Below are 23882 nucleotides of genomic sequence, written 5' to 3'. Positions count from 1 at the left end.
ATTTTTAATATCCTTGCTTTAAATATGAGATGGTTAAAATATGAAGTAAAGGTGTGAAATATATACCAAACATACAAATAGACCACAGAGACTAAGAATATCAGGAAATCCATGAAAATTATAAAATGTTATTAAAAAATGCAGGATCCAGGATTGAAACTTCCGATAGTGCTTTAGATTCAAAAAATGAGACTGATTAGACTGGTCTACAAATTTTGAGAAATAATTGACCTTTGAGATAAAATGTGTTAATTTTACATATTTTGATTAGATGAATTAGAAAACAGGTGATAACGGTGCTGGTTTGCTAAACTTTTCAAGATATTTCACAATAAAGATGTATACACAGATAAATATATTTGCCTACAAAGGAGTGAGGTGTGTAATGATCATGATGCCTCATAACTTCTTGAAAAAGTACAGTAGAACAATGAAAATGGTACCACATGAAAGCATGTAAATTTATCTTCACTTTGAGAACAGCAAGGCAGATGACTATGAAAAACAGGTGGGAAATTTGTTTAGATCCTATAAAGCATTTTGTGCAAACATGTCACTAAAAATTCACTTCTTACAATCACATTTAGACTATTTCCCTTTGAACTGTTGAGCAGTGAGTGATGAGCATGGGGAGAGAAGATAACAAGGGAAATGGAGTCCGTCCATGCTTGCTGATTACTGCTGGAAACTCCCCAGGGATGATCCTATTGCCATTCAGAAGAGAAAAGCCAAAAAACATAGTTTAGATATCGAATAAAGATAGAACCTTGTCATTTAATCTGATATTAGAACTTGTCAGTTTTTCATGCGAGAAGCATAAAAATGTTACATGAAAAACCAATAAATGAATGGAAAGTTATGTTATTGGTATCAATAGAAAGATAAATTTATAGTGATTCATGTTGCACCATTCTCATTGCTATATCACATTTTACAGAAACGTTATGGAGCATAATCGCACATCCCCTCTGTAATTTTGAATTATTTTGATGCAGTTTACCTGAAGCTGTATTTTGCAAATTGGAGGCAATTAATTCTCTTAGTGACACGTGGTAAAATTAACCTTCTTTTTCCTCATAGACCAGTGTAATGTTTAATGTGATGGGAATGTAGTCTTTTTCTTCCTCCTTTTTTCTTCCCTGTATACTAATGCTTTCTGAATCTGTTCGATGTGATCAAAGAGGAATGTCAAAAAATCAAGATGGCAGTCACAACCATATAATCAAACCCCTAGCCCTTTTGTGCACGCATTACAAGAAACAACTTAATTGATAACATACCTGTTGCCATTATCCTGACTTTTTTGACCCCATTCTTCAGACAGTGGACTGAGGAAATCTGAAGATACCAGGCCATGAGATGTGCTGTTGTAGCTTTTCCATGATCTGATATTTGACAAGTCATACATTGCAGCTAAAAGTGAAAAAGTCGCTGCTGAATCACCATGATGAGTAGCATTAACTAAACTTAAAAATAATTAGAATAAATCTGAAACGTTCTTCACACACATATACAGTACACACACAATTTAATTTTTTTTTAAAAAACCCTCTATTTGCATAAATCTCTGGGTCTCATTTTCACAGCTGTTAGTTGTTCTGACAGCAAGATAGCTACATTTCTGATTCCTTTTAGCATAACTGGTGGGAAGTATATCTTTCAACTAAAAATATCTTGCTCTGAAAGAAAGATTGCTACTTTCCAAAGTTAAAATCACTGTATACAGCCATATTATCTTAAAACTAATGTTTTTCCAATGCAGAGGTTGTCACTTACAGGAAACATCTTGGGACACTGTTAGAATGAATCATATTATAAATGGTGGTTTTGATTTTCTTAGACAAAAAGATGATACTTTTTTAAAAAAGTTCAAAAATAAAAGCAGCTAATACCAGAACCAAATAGTTACTACCAAGAAATAATGTAAACAATATTTGTCTTCTTTTCTCTGTTTTACTATGTGATATATTCATATCTGTAGAAGAGTTTAGACTAATATATGTTGGTTTGACCATGAATCACATTATGATCTGCATTCAAATGCTGATGCAGAGTTGAGTTCAGACTTAGTGTATAACATCTGAATTGAGGTTTTATGATCATTTGGATATAGTACCTGTGACATATTAGAAGCTATAAATTTCAGAATAGAAACTGGAGAACTTTTTTCCCTATCTGAGAAATAGTGCATGGAACCTGGTGGTGAAAATATAGTCTGCTAGCTATAGATACCTTTAGGAATGGCACTAAACTGTGCTTTTACAACTGTACTTCTGAAATTCAGTGGTGTTCCTTGGATTTTACAAAGGTTTATTGCTGTGATGTGGTTTGGATTAAAAAACATGGTAAAGATATGATGTTTTGGAAGATATTAGGAACTCCTGCTAATAAACAAAAGCATGCGGTTTCTACCAATAATAGCATCAGAGCAGTGTATCCTATTATTAACCAGATTGTCCTTACAATCAAAAGCCTGGTGCTATTAAGGAGCTTACAGTATTTGCTTATTTCAATAAAGGATATCTAACTGGCTTGTTTGTTTATGTTTTGATTTAGGCTTTCATGTCAATGTTTCAAATTCTGACACAGGAAGGATGGGTGGATGTCATGGATCAGACTCTCAATGCTGTGGGTCACATGTGGGCACCAGTTGTTGCTATTTACTTTATTTTATATCATCTTTTTGCTACCCTGGTAAGTTGCATGCACCATATGCATATATCAATTTTTAATAGTTCATGCTGACTCATGAGTGCAAAACTAGCTCATTTGGTGTAACATTGTCAGTAGACCTCCCAGAACACTAAATATGTTAAGTAGGTTGCATGTTAAGTAGATGGACATGCAGGGCAGCAACAATTCAAAGGAAGAATGGCTCTTTTTTCTGTTCCTCTACTGATTGGTTCTCCCATTCAATTGCTTCTGGGCATTTTAAGTTTACTTTTACAGAAGAAAAGTGGTCAGGGAGAAAGCTGTCAGGAACAAGAGGAACTTCCTTTTGATTGATACTTGCTTTTCTCTATTTCTTGAATATTATACCAATTGCAGAGTGGAAGGCAGTATTTCCCAAGATAACTTCTAACTTTGCCTTGTGTTGCCTTCCTACAATTCTTGGGCATTGCCAGAATCCTTCTTCCTTGTCTGCTTAGAGATACTCAGCTGTTGAGTTAGGGTCTGGTCATTACTTTTAATTTTATTATGTGAACGTTTTGCATTTGAATACTATTCAATAGGATTGTTTTCATTTATTACTGTCACTTTGAATAAAGATTGCCACTTAGATCCCAAGAATGGATACCCATTGAGGCAAATATCCATGCAGAATTGTTTGGCAGAGACAACTTACCTTTTCAACTCATGGATTTTCACTTGTCAATAAGTGCAACTATGGAGAGGTGGTATTTTACCCACCCCGGCTGTATGGCATCCCATTTAGGCCCTTTTTAAGTAAAAGCACATGTACAGAAAGCTGAGCACATGCACGGAGGTGGCACATGCACTCACATTTGAGAACCGATAGGGAAGGTAAGTGAATACCACCTCTGCAACTATCTTAATTCTTGGAAAGAATCTGGAGTTCAGATCTGTAACATGTGGTGATCTGTGTTTACAAAAAATACAAGGTGTTTTTTAAACAAGATCATGCTTCTTCTTTAACCTAATAGAATATTTATTAACATCCTGAATCACAGCAAAACAGGGATCATAATGAAGCAAGGACATATATTTATTAAGCAAAGCTTTCTATAGTTTCATTGCCTTGCAATCTTCCCATAGCTGTAATTAAACAGAAAGCTAATAAAAGACTTGGGGCTGATAATTAGAAGTTAGTACAGGGCTTCCCTATTTTATGATGTCCGAATAAGCACATGAAAAATGTCATGGTTTGGCATACTAACATAAGAGCAAACCAACAATTAATTTCATATATAGACAGAACACAATGAAGGGATGCAATTTTAGCAGACCATCATTGCTTTATACTTCTGGGATGTGGAACAGGTGCTTTTTATAAGAAAGTAAGTGTCCAATACAGTGGAACATATGTGAAAACAATCTCATTAAATAGACGAAACATAAGGACTGATGGTGTTATGTGGTGCAAATTTGGCAATTACAACAACGGCTTCTATTCAAGCAACTATCCAATTCATTAAGGGGAGGATTATTCAGTTTTGACCTAATGTATAGTTATTTGTGATCTAGGCAGAAATTTAGTTTTCTAGAGTTTATAGTCTCTTCTATCTTTGAGACACATACTCTTCTAAGGAGTACAGATTTTCCTGCATCCCTTTGCAACATACATGCAATCCCAGGATGTTCTGATTCATACATTAATGTCAGTGCATATCAGGGGTGGGTTCGTGCCAGTTCTAACCTCTTCTATAGAAGAGGTTCCACAAATCTACAGTGCCATTTAGAACTGGTTCCAGCTCCCTCCCCCCGCCCATCTGCACATAACAAGATAAAGAGCGAGTGAGGGAATTCTGGGAGTTGAAGTCCACAAGTCTTAAAGCTGTCAAATTTGAACACCCCTGGGGGGGGGTTTCTAAAGGGTTAGGGGTGCACGGGTCTTGTAACTTGACAGCTTTAAGACTTGTGTGCTTCAAATGCCAGAGTTTCTGAGCCAACATTTTGGCTGCTAAGCAAGAGCATTGTTAAGTGAGTGTCACCACATTTTACAAGTTGGCCACACCCACCCAGTCACATAGTTGGCAAGCCACTCCCACCCAATCACATGGCTGGCAAGCCACTCCCTCCCAGTCACATGGCTGGCAAGCCACTCCCACCCAGTCACATGGCTGGAAAGCCACTCCCGCAAAGCAGGCCACACCTACAGAAGAGGTTCTAAAAAATTTTGAAACCCACCACTGGTGCATATATATGTATGCATGAATACTTTAATAATACCACTATTCAGAGGTTGTTGGCGTATACATGTGTGCATGCATATTTTTAATAATACCACTATTCAAAGGGGATCAGAAGGAGCAAATGCTGAAAACTACCTTAATGCAAGCACCAACCCATTTACATGTACATCGTGACATCACAAGTGCATATGAAAGGGACAGAACTTGCATCAGGATGGCCCGACAATGTTATTATCCTTTTAACAAAAGCACCTGTCATGATTAATAGTTATTTAGGAGTCCTATAAAACTTCAGTAACCATAACAAAAAAAAAGCTCTAGGAAATAGTGACAGGGAACACAAGCAATAAAACAGCAGGAAAACATTGCAGCAAATGATAACTTTCAGAACTCAGAACGAGAAGGCGGGTAAAGTTCAAAAGTGCTAATTGTATGCACTTGGAAACAGATTTTGTAGAGAGCTGAGAGAAATGAATAGTTTTCACAGCAGGGGCTAAGATGGAAGTTACATTTGAAAAGCAAAAACTGTGTTAGGAGTGAAGTCTATTATTAAAACTCAAAAGGGGATGGTGAAGTTAAATAATAAACTAAGGTTTAACTGTTCTTTTGTGATAATGCTCTAGACTTGTTTTTGACATTCAGTAAAAATCTTCCTTCTATGCCTGTGGTTCTCAGCCATAGAAATGGGAAACAATCACCATAAACTACACGGTATTTTGCACCCAAGGCACAATTCTTTGATCAAATCTTGGAACAGCTTTTCATTAGGCTTTTAGCTGGAGCAGTGGCTGAACAAAGGGTTGAACTATTATTGAGCAACATATGTGCATGTACTTAAGTACTATATGTTCTACATGTTGTTGTTGTTGTTGTTGTTGTTGTTATTATTAATTTATTAGTTTTGTATGCCGCCCACTCTCGGAAGACTCAGGGCGGCTTACAATAAAAAGGGAGGGGAAATATAAAAAATAATAAAACAATTTAAAATTACAGCAACATTCATAACTTAAAGTGGGGCTGGATAATTCAACAGCCCCAGGCCTGCCGGAACAGCCAGGTCATAATTGCTTTACAGAAGGCCGGAAGGGTAGTAAGGGTCCGGATCTCAACGGGGAGATCGTTCCAGAGGGCCGGAGCTGCAACAGAGGAAGCCCTCCCCCGGGGAGTCGCCAGCCGACATTGGCCGGCAGATGGAATCCGGAGGAGGCCTAATCTGTGCGATCTAATCGGTCTTTGGGAAGTAATTGGCAGGAGGCGGTCTCTCAGGTAGCCAGGTCCGATGCCATGTAGGGCTTTAAAAGTAACGACTAGCACCTTGAAGCGTGTCCGGAGACCAATGGGCAGCCAGTGCAGCTCGCAGAGGATAGGTGTAACGTGGGTGTACCTAGGTGCACCCACAATCGCTCGCGCGGCTGCATTCTGGACTAACTGGAGTCTTCGAACACTCTTCAAGGGCAGCCCCAAGTAGAGCGCGTTACAGTAATCCAGTCAATATACATAAGCAATCCATAAAATCTCTATCCAGAAATCCAAATAGTCTATAACTATATCTCTCTTCTATTTTGGACTTTTTCTTCATATTTACTTCACTAAAAGGATGTTAATTTATTTTAAAAATATTAAGTATTCAGTTCTGGGTTTGTTTGATTTTTTGTTTTTTGTTTTTTTTTTGTAGATTCTGCTGAGCTTGTTCGTTGCTGTTATTCTAGACAACCTGGAACTTGATGAAGATTTAAAGAAACTTAAACAAGTAAGGTTGTTCATGTTGAATGCTATTTATGCCAAAGCTGTACTATGATACATTCACTTTTCTCTTGAAAACGTAGATGTCATCTTCAGAAAGTAAGGTAAGAGCTGTGTATAATGTACTAAAACTGGATATGCCTAAATATTAAAGATCATTTGAAGAGGCAGGAGAAGGATATCCTATGATTATATTTGTTGAGCATTCAAGAACTCATTTTCAGTAGTGTTTAGCACAATACTGTATCGTATTTATCAAAATAATTACTTGAGAATCCAGGTGAGACTATTATCTCACATTTCCTGCGAACATTAAGCATGGTGCAGATGGAAAGGTAGACTATGGACCTGCCTGAGCATATTGCAAATACTGGTGCACCTTCCTCTCCCTCCCTTCTTGGCCCTCCCTCATCATCAGGATGATCTAACTGCCAATCAAACAGCAACACTGGGCAGCAGGGGAGAAAGAAGATAAGATGGCTGCCTGGGAGCTCTGCAGCTACAGGATGCATGAGGAATTGCTTGAGCAGAGTCAAAGCCCAGGGATAAAAATAAAACCAATATTCTATTCAATTTAACCTTTATTGTCAATGCACATCATGTGTACAATGAGATTGACTAAGCCTTCCTTCGTGCACCCCCCCCCCAACATAAATACATATCAATAACTTACAGTGAAAGAAAGAAAATCCCTAACCCAATAAATCATACTGACAACACACAATCCTCTATACATTTATGTGTATAACATTACATTATAATATATTCCACGAATATAAACATGTTGCAGCGGCCCTGCAAGTCTATCATACTACATACTTATGATGTTACATCGCATTCAGTAGTCTGACAGCCCACAGATCAAAATTAAAGAGAGGCAGCCCTCAGTTCCTACAGCAGTTTTCTGAACAATAAGGGAAATAAATTAGGGTTTCAACCCAGCAAATCACACTAAAATATAGTGTATTACAAAAAAAAAAAATCTTCACATCTATGCTTTGGCTTTATCTTGTCCCTGACAATTATGATCCCAGAATAACATATATTTTTTATATTATGCCTAACATGTTTATAGTGAGATAGATATGAGATTGGAGTTTTTAGTCATTCCATCCTCAAACATTTTATATCAGACATTAAACAGAGTTGAGCCTTTTTAGAAATTAAATGGTAAGAATAAATCTGAAGTTTGCATGTTTTTTCTTTTGACTGGCCCCAATTCCCACTGCATATTTAAATCCTAGGATCAATCAAATGGTACTTTATTTCATAGTGTGGGTTTTCATAGCTGGTCTTTATTGGTGAAATAACTTTCAGGTAACACCACATGAAAAAGCAAACAGTATGGCTAGAGAAATGTCAGTGGTTATTCATTGTTTCACACAGTATTAATTCAGTGCTTTCGGAAGATTCACGATCTTCAAAGTGGATTATAACATCATGATGCAAGTTCATCTTTTCATGATGTCACAATGAATGTTTCAAGATTTGCCCTCTTTATCCATCCCTCTCCTGAAGACACCTATGTCAAAGTCATTACCCACATTTTATATCTGGTTCACATTCTTTTTTGAAAGATCTGTCCTCTTACACAACCTCTCTCTTCCTATTACTATTATATATAGATGACTCAAATACAACTTTTTCTACATTTTTGCAATTTATATGCTGCAGTAACTATAATCATGTGTAACGACTTCACCATCATTTAAACATCATTTTTCTCTGTAAATATTAGCTAATTTTAGTCAATGTTTTTTTTTTTCAAAATAATTTTGTTCAACTTTTTATAGCAGTGGCCACAGATTTGACATACAATAATCTTATATTTCCCAGTATGGTTGTCTTTTAAGCTTTTCCATGTTTTATAGTTTCATTTTCTACACACACACACACACAAACAAATTGCTTAGTGATTCTGTCTAATACCCTGCCAAATTGTAAAATTACACCCAACACTCCTTCCACTGTACATGGTTCAGAATGAAGTGAAACGGATCATAGCCACAACTTCTGGTATAAGAATACATTGTTGGCTTGTATAAATTCCTCAATGATGCCACTTGACATTATTTCTTAAAGTATTCTAGACACTAGAGTTATGTAACAGTTGAGCTGAAGTTTGGACTTTAAAAACATCCAAAGTCCATTATAAAGGAGTCTAGCATCACTTCTAGTGGAGGGCAGTTCTATTATGGTTTTCTATTGCACTTCCTTTCTCTGTAGATGAATTTAAATATAGCCAATACAATTTAAGTCTCAGCCTTGTTCAAAAATTAGCTAATCACAAGTAAGTGCCACCTTTGGAATTTATATTTTTCTTTATTAAGTTAATTAGTTGAATATGTACAACAAGTAAACATGGATATGAACAGAGAAATGGGGACAGTAGGACAGGGACAGTAGGCAGGCTGGTGCACTTATGTACACCCCCTTTATGGACCTCTTAGGAATGGGGTGAGGTCCACGGTAGACAATTTAAGGTTGAAGCTGTGAGGGTTAGAGGATATAACAATGGAGTCAAGTGGAGTATTCCAGGCGCTGACCACTCTGTTGCTGAAGATGTATTTTCTGCAATCAAGTTTGGAGCTGTTTACCTTGAGTTTGTATCGATTGTTTGCCTGTGTATTATTGAGGTTGAAGCTGAAGTAGTCGTTGACAAGTAGGACACATTATAGCAGATATTTTTTTAAAAAAACATTTTTTTTATTTTTTGAACAAACACAAATGGACAGAACAAAAAACAAAAATTGATTATATTTAATAACAAAACTTTTAAACCTCCTCTCATAGTCTCCATTTGTAATTTATATAAAATTTGCATTTATATAAAAATGCAATATCATCATTAATCATTTATTTGACTGAAACTATTATCACTTCATTTTATACATAATACTCTAAATTGAACTAAGTTTAACTTAATTTTTATTATACACTTTCATTACATCAACCTGTATCTTTCTAGTAATAGTGCAGCCTTATGTCTTTTGCCATTTATAGCATTAGTATTCTGATTACTTTCTGGTAAGTCTTGTATGGACTTCTCTTCGCAAGTTGATGTTCATTTCGTATCTCATGAAAACTCGAAACCCTCCATCTACTCCTTCCATCAGCTTGTCTCTGGTTATCACTGGTGCTTCTGTCAAGATTTCTCTCCTTACCTCCATCAATTTTTCTCTCTTTTCTTCTTCTATACTTTGAAATCTGGGGTAGAGTTTCAGTCCATCTTTCTCCCCTTTCCACATTCTGCTCTTGCCTTTTCCAACCACGCTCAGTTTGTTGTCAGTATCCACAATTTTCTTATCTCTTTGCTCATTTTTTTCTTCAATTTTTAGGACTCTGTCCTCCACTTTCTTCATTTGATAAACATCCTCAATTTTTCCATCAAATTTTTCTGTTTTGTGTTCTATATTCTCCAATCTCTTCTCAATTTTCTCTGTTACTACTAATAATTTGAATTTCAAACATAATTATTTGCAATGTTGAAGTTTCTTTTTCCTGTTGCACCATTCTTCCAATTTGTAAACACTGCCACTATAGCATTCAAGGCTTTTTATTAAATTTCAAGCAAGTTCATTATAATCTTTCAAGTCAAGGTTTTGTCTTCCCTCCAATCCAGCTGGTGATAGAACTCCTGAAGAACACCTGTTTAAACAAACTGTGCTCTTCCTACTATCACCCTCAGTAAACAAACTGAGAAAACTTGAAGTGTCAAATGATCAAAGAGAAAAAAGAAAAACAATGTTTTCAAGCCTCCAGCCTCTAAGTGGCAGTGTTACTTCTTTTCCCTCTGTTGTTACATCCCTCTATATATTCCTTTTTATATCTTCTTTATGTTCCAAATTTAAAGAAAAAAATTCTTAAATGGAGAAAAAAACAATCCAATCAAGCATTATAAAAAAATCCATAGGCATGAAAAAGCAGAAGAAAAACTAATCCATTCAGTTTAAAAAGTAGGGAACATTTGCAAAAATAACCATCCATAAAAAGAAAAATTAAAAAAGATAACAGACTAAGTTTAATGTAGCAATTTTAATTTAGCTTTGATTTTTTTTGGGGGGGGGGTAGTCTCTTTTCTAATAGTAAAATTTCCTCACCAATTTGACACGCTTTCTCTTTCCACTTTCTTTCCATTCCAGAGCTGTCCCAACTTCAGCAGCTTCAATGGCTGCATTTCTGCTGTCAGAAATAAGAGCTTCTCCTGGATCAATCAGGGACTTTGCCGTGTCCCTGAGATCAGCAGGACGTACTCTTCATTATCACCATCTCTGCGGGACGGTTTAGGTCCAAATGGACCATCCAGCGGCAGAAATATTGACTGCAGTCTTGGAGCTCCAAGATAGCACGTCATATCGTCGCGACATTAACTCCTCCTCCCCTCATTATAGCAGATAATTTTGTGTACTACGCTTAGGTCAGATCATAGGCAGTGCAGTTCCAGGTTGTCTAAGCCCAAAATTTCAAGTGGCGTAAGGGATTCTATTGTTAGAAAATACTGTTAGCATAGAATGTGTCAGTTTCCCTTGGCTTGATTCCTATGTGCAAACAGGGATGTGTCCTTTATGTATTTAGGGTCTGATTGTCAGTTAATAATAAAAGTAGACTTTTAGCCTACTGCAGTTATGCAGAAGCTTTCCCGTATAAACAAATAGGCCACAGCTATGTCATGACAGAGAGGTTTCAATAAGCAGCACTCTCTCTGAGCAAGGAAATAAAGTGACAGGAAAGGTTATCTCCTTGGTGGCTGCTGGGCATGTGTGTGTGAGAGAGAGACGGTTTTCTTGAAGGAGATGCCAAATACTTTTGAGTGAATGGGGAATGGGTGCAATAAAGAATATACCATCCTCATAGTTTTTCAAGTTTTATTAGCAGATGTGACATAGGTAGATTTTATGGTCTTTTTATGGTCTCCTTCTGTTAACAAATACTGAAGAGAGACTCATTTTTCCCTCTTTCTCAAGCCTTCCAGAATTTAGGGAGCATGCCACTTTGGATTCCATAATATTTCTTTGTTATATGATTTTGTATTATTTTACTGGAAGGAGGTGCAGTGGCTCAGTGTCTAAGACATTGAGCTTGTCGATCGGAAAGCTTGGCAGTTTGGCAGTTCAAATCCTTTATCCTTAGATTAATCAAACTTATTTCAATAATCAAATTAGATTAATTAGATTTTCAGAAAAAAATATTTAATTAATTAAATTAGATTAATCAGATTTTCAGAAAAGTCGGCAGTTTAGTGGTTCAAATCCCTAGTGCTGCGTAACAGAGTGAGCTCCCGTTACTTGTCCCAGCTTCTGCCAACCTAACAGTTTGAAAGCACATAAAAAATGCAAGTAGAAAAATAAGGACCACTTTGGTGGGAAGGTAACAGCATTCTGTGTCCCTTCGGCATTTAGTTATGCTGGCCATATGACCATAGAAAGGTCTTCAGACAGCGCTGGCTCTTCGTCTTTGAAACGGAGATGAGCACTGCCCCCTAGAGTAGGGAACGACTAGCACATATGTGTGAGGGAAACCTTTACCTTATGGTTTCCTTCTCTGAACAAATACTGAAAAGACTCCCTTTTTTTCCTTTCTCAGACCTTCCAGAATTTAGGGACCATGTCACATTGAATTCCATAATATTTCTTTGCAATATGATTTTGTATTATTTTATTGGAAGTCAGTCCTATTGGGATGAATAACACTTACTGTGTGTAAAGACACTGCCAGAATGTGAAATCACGGAAGCAACTTAAATGATTCAGAAAATAATTGAGTGCGTGGTAAGTGTATCTCCTTGCAGAAGTCTCATCCCCTCCACTATCTCCAGGGATGAAAGGAAAAGGGTTTTAGATAATAGTTATTTAGTGAATAGCTAACTTCAGTGGCAAATCTGAGATTATAGGATACTTTGCTGTTGTTTTTTTTCCAGCAAAAAAATAAAAGCACCCAGCATCATCCTAATGGTTTTTAGAACATTATAGTTTTCATTCTCATGGAGCAGAATTCTTAATGTATTTCTTTGGGGAATCTTTTCTTGCTTATGAATAGAAAAACAAACAATTTTATGAAGTACGGTTTATCACTTAAGGGTGCTGAACTAAACCATATCCTGATGTAAACCTTCAGAAATTAAATTCAAATGCATACTTCAAAGTGAAGTGCATGGTTTGGTAAAGGATAAATTCCAAATTAAATTAGTTTAATCATTTGTGATGTTGTAAATAGTATACCGGCAATACTGTCAATTTGTAAAAACCCATTTACAAATTTCACAAATTTCAATCTAGTACCTATTTCAGTATTAACAAAATTCATTTAATTCTCATCTATACATAAAAGTGATCAGCATGAAAAGTAGATTATTGTTTCTTTGTTTTTTTAAAAAAATATTGCTATATATGGCACATTGGTTAGAGTGAAGTGGTTAGAGTGCAGTACTGCAGCCTACTTCAGCTGACTGCTAGCTGCAGTTTGGCAGTTAAATCTCACTGACTCAAGATTGACTCAGCCTTCCATCCTTCTGAGGTAGGTAAACTGGGGACCTAGATTGTTGGGGGCAATATGCTGACTCTGTAAACCGCTTAGAGAGGGCTGTAAAAGCACTATAAAGCGGTATATAAGTTTAAGGGCTATTGCTATTGCCATTAAGCTGGTTAGTGTTTCTGATGGCATTGCAAGAAAAGAAAAGAAAAAAGCTGTAATATCTTTAGGTAAAAGTGTTACCGCATTCAGCTCAGTTTTTTTTTTAAACTAGTGAAAGAACATGCTATTTTTATAAATACTGCTAGACACTACTGCTGCCACTGGATTTTTTTACTTGATTGTCTACAATTTAAATGAATATTCTCCAGGAGTTCATAGTTTTGGGGATTTTTTTCCCCTTCAATATTTCCTTGTGAACTCCTAGATCTTTCATGTATTAAAATAGTTCTGAAATGAAAACCAATCCAATACTTTTAGTAAAAATAATTACATTGAAATGGAAACAAAGAACCTATTTTCTAAAGCATCTGAAGGCAGGACAAGAAGCCATGAATGGGAACTAATCAAGCAGAGGAGCAACCTAGAACTAAGGGGAAATTTCCTGGCAGTTAGAACAATTAACCACTGGAATGACTTGGCTACAGAAGTTGCATCTGCGCCATCACTGGAGATTTTAAAGAAGAGATTGAACAGCCATTTAGTTGAAGTGGTATAGCATCTCTTGCTTGGGTGGGAGGCTGGACTGGAGGATCAATTCCATTATTCTAATTTGTTATTCTTTCTGTGATCATGTGTATCCAACCTATTAAGCCCAAGAAAGTCCAGAATGGTATAGGATCTCCTGCCACGGGCAGGGGTTTGGACTAAAAGATCTCCAATACCCTTCCAACCCTATTATTCTACATCTATGTTCCAAGTTCTTATTGTAGAACTTTCTTGCTTAGGCAATAACCAGGAATAACTGGATAAAGCAGGCATTTTGTTCTCCATTTTTATTCTTTATTCATTGTCTATTTTCTACAAAAACTTTCTAATGCTAACAGCCTTTCTTTTTTCTATTGAAATATCAGTGCTTCAAAGCATGAATGTCACTTTTGTTACACAATAGCCAAGCTCAAGTATTGGAACAAATAGTATGCAATGTGCCGAATGTATTTGGTGTTTCCAGATATCATAAAGAGTTTTAAAACTTTCCAAGTCTTAGCAAGACTCTTTTATCTCAAATTAATGAATTTTGTGAGTATATATTTATATTTACATGACAATATCAGATGACTGATATTGTTTTGGCTCATTCAGTCACTTCTGACTCTTTGTTAACAAATGTAAATACTTTGCAAGGTTTGCCTGTCCATAATAGCTTCATTGTGTACTTGTAAGTCCATGCTTGTGTCAGTGGTGTGATTCAAAAAATTTTACTACTGGTTCTGTGGGCATGGCTTGATGGCCATGGTGTGCCTTAGTGGGTGTGGCAGGGGAAAGATACTATAAAATCCAGGGGAAGGTTACTGTAAAATCCCCATTCCCTCCCGATCAGCTGGGACTCGGGAGGCAGAGAATAGATGTGGGCGGGGCTAGTGATAGGTGGTATTAACCGGTTATCTGAACTACTCAAAATTTCCGCTACCAGTTCTTCAGAAGTGGTCAGAAGCTGCTGAATACTTCTGTGTTCCAGGATAATATCTAGTCACTTGTCTTTGATCAGCTTCTTTTTCTATTACCTTCAGGACAAAAAAATAAATAAATGTGTTGGCTGTTTTCCAATGTCTCTTGTCATTGCGTTGTTCAATGTCTTTTATCACTGTGCATCCAAAATATTTACATGCTGGTTGTATTATTAATGCTTGAGCAGCCTGATTTTACTTCAAATTGTATGAATTGTTTGTTCTTCTTGTCATTCAAGATATTGTAGGAGGAGAAGCATATTAGCATATGGTGGTAGACTAAAGTTGCGTCTGGTAATAGCTTTTCAAATACATAAACAGGCATAAGCTTTGAGAAAGTCTGAAGAGGACTGGTTGTATAGGACTGGTTATATAGAGGCCAGTTATGAAAATACACCTATATAAAGTTTATAAACTTAATTAATTCAAAAGATTCTAAAATACTTCTAATTTTTTTTGCTGTTTAGTATTCTCAAAAATTCTTTCCAGTAGCACAATTCAAGGCGATAGTTTTTAATTCAGTCTTTCTGATGGTCGAACTTTCCCAGTTTATATATTACAATGCCATCCTTTGAAAATACTTATTTAATTGGCAGGTTGATATCTCTGCATTTTTTTATTTTGTATAGATCTTTGGTAGTCTTAGTCTCACCTATCAGGTGTCTTTTTGAGGGGTCCTTGGTGCTCTTTGAGCTTGCTTGTTTTCTTGCAAATGTTTCATTACCATAACTACCATGTTTCCCCGAAAATAAGACAGGGTCTTATTTTCTTTTGACCCACAAAATATGGCTTGGGCCTTATTATCAGGGGAGGGCTTATTGTTTTGGGGTTGCTGGGTGAGCAGGCTCCCAAAGAGCCGGGCACAGCCTCAGGGATGAACAGCTGTGTCACGCTGTTGCAGCAGTGCAACACAGCAGCCATGAAGCAACCACACTCATGAGCAGCCACCCGGAAAACCACCTTTCCAGCTGGGCACAGTGCCATTCACTGACCTAGGGGTATTGCCAGGCCGCGTGAGCCCCTGTTCGCTGCCGCCTGACTCCCGCGGCTTGGCACCTTCAAAATGCCAGTGAATTGTGCTGGGCACAGTTGGAGAGGGGGGTTGTGTGAGTGATTGTTCTGCTCCTGCTCGCGCGCCTCCCAGTTGTGGACCAGTTGTCGGCAGACCATACTCCCAGAGCGTACAACCATAGAGTGTATGCCCAGAGTGGCCACTGCCAGAAGACTCGGTTTGGAAGCCGCCAAAAAGGCCGGGTTGGGATGGTGGTGGCGGCAGGTGGAGGCAGCAGCGGAGGTGCTCTGGCTCTGCAGGGAGAGCTGGGCCAGGGCATCGTGAGGCTGGGAGGCGTGCTAGCAGGAGTGAAACAGCCATTCACGCAACCCCTCCTCTCCAGCTGTGCAGAGCGCCATTCACTGGCATTTCGAAAGCGCCAAGCCACGGGAGCCAGGCGGCATCAAACAGGCACTCACATGGCTTGGCGATACCCCTAGGTCAGTGATTGCCGCTGTGCTCAGCTGGAAAGGGGGTTTGCTGGGTGGCTGCTCATGAGCGTGGTCGCTTCATGGCTGCTGTATTGCGCTGCTGCGACAATGCAACACATCTGTACATCTGTTCATCCCTGAGGCTGGCTCTTTGGGAGCCCACTTGCAAGAGAGCAGCTGCCCAGCAACCCCCCTCTCCAGCTGGGCACAGCTCCACTCACCAATCTACCGGTATCCTGAAGGCAGCAAGCAATGCAATCATCTTTGCCCACCCACTCCCGGTTCCTGTGGCTTGGCACCTTCGGGATACCACTAGGCTGGTGAGGGTGCTGTGCCTTGTCAAAGGGGGGGTTGTTCAGGGGGCTTATTTGCGGGGGAGGGCTTATATTTTTTCCCACCAGAAAAATGTGGCATGGCCTTATTATTAGGACATGGTAGGTAACATCCTCAATGCTAGTAAGGAGTGTTGTTTGCTGTCAGTTTATATTCTGGTGTCTTGCCTGTCTGTGTGACTGCAAGACTGCAAAGTTTAAACTGAATATTTCCTGAATATTCAGACTGAATGAAATATTATACTTAGTTTGATGCAATAGACTATAGAAAAGGAAGCAAAGAACAGTTTCTTTAGTTGGGAATAGACTTTTAAAAAATCACAGCATTTTAATACTTACATGAGTCTAAAAACTCTCATACTTAAAAACTATTTGTATAATGTAATGCAAACCTAATTCCACCTCAAGGAAGTCATTTTATTGTTGGTTGTTCTTGACTTATGGAAACAAGCTTTCTTTGAAATTCTAGCACTGCATAGAAGTTAGTTTAAAATTCCTGAAAAGTTCTGCATTCTATTATGTCCTAAATATAATATGTAGATCCTGACAGAACGAGATACTCTCTAGGTTATACCATACAGTATATTTCAGATAAATGACCACCAATGACAATATCACGAGAAGTAGCTCTTTATTCCCTCTTTCCTATCCAACTTAATTCTGATATTTGATAAGACAGGAACTGACAACAGATACATTTTTTCAAGGCACTACAGTACTTTTTTTCCAATCATGAATATTCTATGCATTATAAATATATTATTATTTTACCTAATACTAAGCTTAGTCCTGATTGTTTTCCAGTTAAAGCAGAAAAGCTACTTTTTTCTACACAATAAATAGAATGGAACAACAGAGTTGGAAGGGACGTTGGAGGTCTTCTAGTCCAACCCCCTGCTTAGGCAGAAAACCCTGCACCACTTCAAACAAATGGTTTTCCAACATCATCTTAAAAACTTCCAGTGTTGGGGCATTCACAACTTCTGGAGGCAAGCTGTTCCATTGATTAATTGTTCTAACTGTCAGGAAATTTCTCCTTAGTTTTAAGTTGCTTCTCTCCTTGATTAGTTTCCACCCATTGCTTCTTGTCCTTCCTTCAGGGGCGTTGGAGAATAAGTTGACCCCTCTCCTTTATGGCAGCCCCTAAGATATTAGAAAACTGCTATCCCCTTCTTTTCATTAAACTAGACATAACCAGTTCCTGTAACCATTCTTCATATATTTTAGCCTCCAGTCCCTTAATCATCTTTGTTGCTCTTATCTGCACTCTTTCTAGAGTCTCAACATCTTTTTTTACATCATGGCGACCAAAACTGGATGCTGTATTCCAAGTGTGGCCTTACTAAGGCATTATAAAGTGGTAGTAACACTTCACGTGATCTTGATTCTATCCCTCTGTTTATGCAGCTTAGAACTGTGTTGGCTTTTTTGGCAGCTTTTTTAACAATTTACCACTTGGACTGCAGACCATTTAAGAAACTGACATGGAGGTTTGTGGTGGTGTGAGATTATGATAATATGTAAAGTAATTTCTCCATACTAAGTGGCAATCCCCAGAAAGATTGTCAAGTTCTATTTATGCTCTCAATATCATATAAATAAATACTGTAGGAAAGGTTTGTGCTATAACCTTCTTAAGTTCTGATTAAACACAGAAACCAACTGAGTTCAGCAAACTATGAGTATATGCTGTCAAAATATGTAAACAATCAAAATGGAAATAAAGGCCATGAGAACATTACGAAGGGTTCTCTGTATATTTTTTTTCTAATTTTTCTTCCTCTACCGCTACATATTCAATGGGTTATGATAGTTCTCTCCCACACGATTACATTTTTAAGCATCTGATGTTGCAAACAACAATCAGCAAAGAAGATGCAAACAACCCATTTTCTTTTTCTCGCAACTAAAGATAAATTTAGAAAAGGAGAAACTTTTTATTGATCTTTCCCAAAGAATGAAGTTGTTCTTTGCATAGCTATTGCTTGTGTATCTCCCCTGCCCCCAAGTGCCATCTTTTCACAATATATAGAATACCCTGACTGGGGATATGTTGCTCATATTTCTTGATTATCCGATATTATACTAGATGCTAGAAACTTTAGATGCTAGATTCTGTAGCCTTGGCTAACTGTAGAATTTTTTTGAACTTGCATATGAACTGCTCAGTTTCCCAATTAATATAAGATCAGTAAAGAATAATTGTACGATGTTAACAATATTCCATACTGATTTCATGAAACGCATATCAGTAATCAGGAAAAAAAACCTAATAAAACTAGTTGAAAAGTAGCTGTGAACGCTCTTAATCGGAATGTGCTTGTAATATAAGAGAAGATTGTATGAATGTTAGGCCTATTCAGATTTTGCATGTTATGTTGTACTTTCTAGTGATTTAGCTCCACTTCCCATAATCGTTCATTGTTGGATTAGCCATTGCTGTAAGCATTTTGTGAGTTTTTGGAAATACATCTCTATAAACCTGGCAATCAAACAGATAGGAGAAAAGAGAACAACTGAAAATTAACTCCCACTGTACTGTTTGTATGTTAAACAGTGTTCCAGCATTGAAATGTAACCAACTGATATGTTTACAAAATCAATTCAAGCCCGACTCCCACGATCTTTTGGAAAGTGGCAATCCAATTAATGTTAAGTTGTTGAAATACATCATCTTTCATCATCAAGCCCTATTCATTTGAAATGTCCCCTCACTTCAGTGGTGGGTTTCAAAAAAATTTAGAACCTCTTCTGTAGATGTGGACTGCTTTGTGGGAGTGGCTTACCGGCCATGTGACCAGGTGGGAGTGGCTTGCCAGCCATGTGACCGGGTGGGAGTGGCTTGCCAGCCATGTGACCAAATGGGAGTGGCTTGGCACTTAGCAACCAAAATGTTGGCTCAGAAACTCTGACATTTGAAGCACGCATGTCTTAAAGCTGTCAAGTTACAAGACCCTTACACCCCTAACCCTCTAGAAAAAAAACCCAAGGGGTGTTCAAACCTGACAGCTTTAAGACTTGTGGACTTCAACTCCCAGAATTCCTCCTCCAGTCATGTTGGCTCAGGAATTCTGGAATTGAAGTGTGCAAGTCTTAAAGCTGTCAAGTTACAAGACCTTTGCACCCCTAACCCTTTAGAAAAATAACCCAGGGGTGTTCAAACGTGACAAGCTTTAAGACTTGTGGACTTCAACTCCCAGAATTCTTCCTCTCACTCTTCATCTTGATGATGTGAGGACAGGCGGGGGGAGGGAGCTGGAACCGGTTCTAAATAGCACTGTAGATTTGTGGAACCTCTTCTATAGAAGAGGTTAGAACTAGTAGGAACCACCCCTGCCTCACTTGCTAAACATTTTATTTCTTTATCTGCTTGTGTATTAACTGATTCATTTTTGTCGTGTTTATACCTCATACAACAGCCAGAAAGGTTCTCAATTTTAAAAAAAAAGACACAAGTCTCCAAAGTGTTGGGCATCCGCACCATGAAGTCACTCACAGTAGCTAGCCAGTTTTAGGAAAACTGTGCCTCTTAGTAAGAGCACTTCATTCTAAATGCACCATTGATTTCAGACAGATCCGACCTTTTCAAAGACTGTATCATGTGGATTAAAATAGAACATTCATGAGTTCCTGTGAACATTTTATTTGTCAAATATGTGTGTGCCTTTTTCATATATTTGGCTGTTTAACAAAATGGCAAATACATCTTTGAAATGTGTAAATGTAACTCCTCAACCCATGATAGTGACTCATAAATAAAATTGGAGAAAACATGATGGTGAAAAAAGTTATCCATTATTTAGTTGGCTATTCAAACTTGTTGGAAACTGTTCCAGGCTTAGCTTATTTCTGGTTGATATTGTTACATACAATCCTGACAAAGCTTGCAAAATTAATGTAGAATACTAACATTGGACTTAAACAATATTGTTAATATTGGACTTAAATAGACTCCAATAAGGATTATTAGTAAAAAATTTATTTTTCAGTTGTTCAAATGTAATCCACAAATTTTTCAAGTCATATTAAAAAATTATTTAAAATGCTGGGATTTTTTTTAAAAAAAAAACAGTGTTCACTCCAGCTTTTCTGATTGACTGAATGTTGTTTCTCCTCCTTGTGTTTCCAGAAAAAGGATTGGTAACCAATTCATTTTATACATACACACATGTAATATATATGTATAATCTGACAGTATGTCAGAAATCATTTTGTCCCGTTTCTGGTAATTCAGTGTAGGATTGTTGTAGAAAATGACAGGATACACAAGCCAGCTCTTCAGAGAAGGAAAAGTTTATTTGTGCAGGTTCATAACAAAGAATAAATGGCCTGAACACTGAGTGAAATTCCTTATATAGTTTATCACTTTCAGCTAAAGCCACCTGTTAGTTTTGGAAACACCCCTCAAGATTTGCCCTTGAGTTACAGAAAGTATATCTACAGGATGTCATAATACATGGGTCAGCTAACGGACATGCATAGCTCGTAGTTTGAGGAACTAACAATATGTGTCTACCAAACAGATTAACAGCCAAGCCAGCAGATGGGCAAAAATAGATGTGTTACTTCAGCATATTTCATGTGCAGACTTCCTTCTAACCCGTGTCTAACTGCACTATATCCTAAAAGCAAACCTTGCAATTTCTATGTGAACAGTTAAAGCTTAATATCGTGAAACCCTAGTTTGGTTCAGGCTTGAGGCTTACTTTGGTTCAGCCTGCTACCTTAGTCCCCCCTTTGTGTAGCCTTTAAAAAATTTAGGAAAGTAAATATTTTGTGCCTTTGCAGTTTCGAAATCCTCTGTCTGATCCGCCAAAGAGATTTGGGGGAATATGTGTTAACTGCAGAGGGAAGGAGAATGGAAAAGTTTACTTTTGTCTGCTAATGTTAGGCATCCCACATTACTATTTCATGTTTATTTTACACAGAGGTTTAAAGTTTGATGGAACCGGCTCTCTCAAACCCCTACTTACTTACATGCTACCTGAAAATTCCGAGACAGTTACCAAACACTTACAGATTAAACTAAAGTGCAATAAAGCTTTAAAAAAAACACTTCACTATGAACTTTAGATACAGAATTTAAAAACTGGAAAAGTTATTATCAAGAACTTTTACGGATTTTGAACCTTTGGGATATTATTGTCAGCCATTGGGTGGAGGAGGTTAAAATAATGCAAGCACTTTCTATAAATTGAACAATGCAGAGGAAGAACAAGATATGCATCATGCTGAGCAAATATTACACCCAAAAGTGTTCAAAGGCACTAAGTGAAGTTAAATGCCTTATACTTCCCAATAGGTAGTATTATCTCAGCATGACAGATGTTGTGAGGCACTGCAGAATGATTTTGAGCTTAGATTATTTTTAAAGCATATTATTAATCATTATATTGTTTCAGCACGATCCTTTTTTTCGACCCTTGCTTATATACTCTTTTGCTAGACTGCCCCACAAATCAGTATTTAATTGTTCTTCAGTTTTGCCTGTATTGAAATTGGCCACACTTTGGGTTGCCTTGTGCAAAGATAATTATTTTATTTGCTTTTGGCTTAATGTATACACATGTATCCAAAACAGAACATGTGAAGCTGCCACAAGAAAGGTGGCATGGGTTAAAATGGTAAAGGATGGGTTTGCATTACTATGGCTTAGTGTAGAAGGAATTTCCAAACTCCTGGTTGGCAGATCAATGTTTTTAGCCTATTTGGGGGGAAGGGATTTGTCCATGAGGTTTTAATGGGTGAAATGCATGTCAAAATGTTTGCAGCTTTGAATCAAAACAACAACAGACATTGGCTCCAACATACTCCCTGCAGTTCTACTTAAGAAGCCATCCCAGTCAAACTTTGAATCAAAATTGTGACCCCTGTCAACACACACACACACACACACACACACACACACCAATACACACACACAAATATCCCCCCTCCAAAAAAAATGCAGTTCTGGTTCAACATGAAAAATAACTTTAGTCCAGTGGTGGGTTTCAAAAAAATTTAGAACCTATTCTGTAGATGTGGCCTGTTTTGTGGGAGTGGCTCAGTGGTAATGTGACCGAGTGGGCGTGGCCAACTTGGAAAATATGGTGAAACTCACTTAACGATGTTATTGCTTAGCAACCAAAATTTTGGGCTCAATTGTGGTCATAAGTTCTCTTTCTTTCTTTCTTTCTTTCTTTCTTTCTTTCTTTCTTTCTTCCCTCCTTCCTTCCTTCCTTCCTTTTGTCTCTCTCTCTCCCCCTTTTTCTTTCTTTCTTTCTTTCTTTCTTTTTTGTCTATCTCTCCCACTTCCTTTTTCTTTCTTTTTCTCTTTCTTTTTTCCTTTTTTTCTTTTTTTCTTTTTTTCTTTCTCTTTCCTTCTTTCTCTTTCTTTCTCTCTCTTTCTCTTTCCCTATTCAGCCTTTTACCACTCTGGGGGTTAACCAAATATGGTTAGTCATCCTATTATCTCTTGGTCTTGGTTCCCGCCTTTTCAGCAGAGTGGCAGAGAGGGCTAATTTCAAATGGCTTTTTTTCCTTTTGCCAAAGCCTGATTTATCTGCTGTTCGGCGGGTGACCTAGTGGGTGTTTGAAGGTGTTGGGCATGCCACGGAAGACATGCACATCACACACACACACACACACAAACACACACACACACACACACAGCTTTCTGCAATGTAAGGCGCATGTGTAAGGGGGACTGGATCAACTGGGAGGCTGGCAAAAAAGAAGCCTCTGTTTCTCCTCTTCCACAGCTCACAGAGAAAGGAGGCAGGGATGATGGCCGGCTCTCACCCCCTCACTGCTTTCTGGGCCATCCAGCCAGCTAAGCAGGGCAGGCAGGGCTGCAGCCAGTGGGCCACAGGGGTGGCAGTGGCAAGCAGTAAGTGAAGAGAGCACCGGCCAGTATCCCTGCCTCTTTCCTCCGCGAGTGTGGCTGGGGAGAAATCAAGGGAGAGAGGGATTTGTGTAGTGTGTGTTTGTGTATATGTGTGTATGAGATAGCCACCTGGTTTCCAATGGGGGGGAATCCATGTAGAGGGAGAAAAAACGCGTAGTTTTCTTCCCTCCCCATTGGAAACCAGGCGGCTGTCAAAGAGAAGGGAGCGTGCACCACATGGGCTATTCCCCAATAGCCGAATCCTCCCCTCCTGTTCCTTCTTCGGCTGTTGGAAGAAGCCCACGTGGCATGTGCTCCCTTCTCTTTGACAGCTGCCTGGTTTCCAATGGGAGAGGTAAGAAATCAATGCAGAGGGAGGAAAAACTCACGGATTTCTTTCACCCATCTTTGGAAACCAGGCAGCTGTCAAAGAGAAGTGAGTGCACGC

General features: G+C 38.0%; 1 protein-coding gene across 3 annotated transcripts in view; it reads left to right on the top strand.

Annotated features, from left to right (window-relative positions):
• Positions 1-23882, top strand: part of NALCN (sodium leak channel, non-selective) — a 214285-nt gene that overhangs the window by 144226 nt on the left and 46177 nt on the right. For all 3 annotated transcript variants that reach the window (XM_032226720.1, XM_032226719.1, XM_032226717.1), the window contains 2 exons: positions 2557-2694; positions 6550-6624. In XM_032226720.1, the coding sequence (XP_032082611.1) occupies positions 2557-2694; positions 6550-6624 (213 nt within the window). The remainder of the gene's footprint in view (positions 1-2556; positions 2695-6549; positions 6625-23882) is intronic.

Source organism: Thamnophis elegans, chromosome 11 (genome assembly GCF_009769535.1).
Source record: "Thamnophis elegans isolate rThaEle1 chromosome 11, rThaEle1.pri, whole genome shotgun sequence".
NCBI lineage: Eukaryota > Metazoa > Chordata > Lepidosauria > Squamata > Colubridae > Thamnophis > Thamnophis elegans.
Note: the sequence above shows the minus strand (reverse complement) of the source record. Positions and strands in the feature narration are given on the sequence as shown.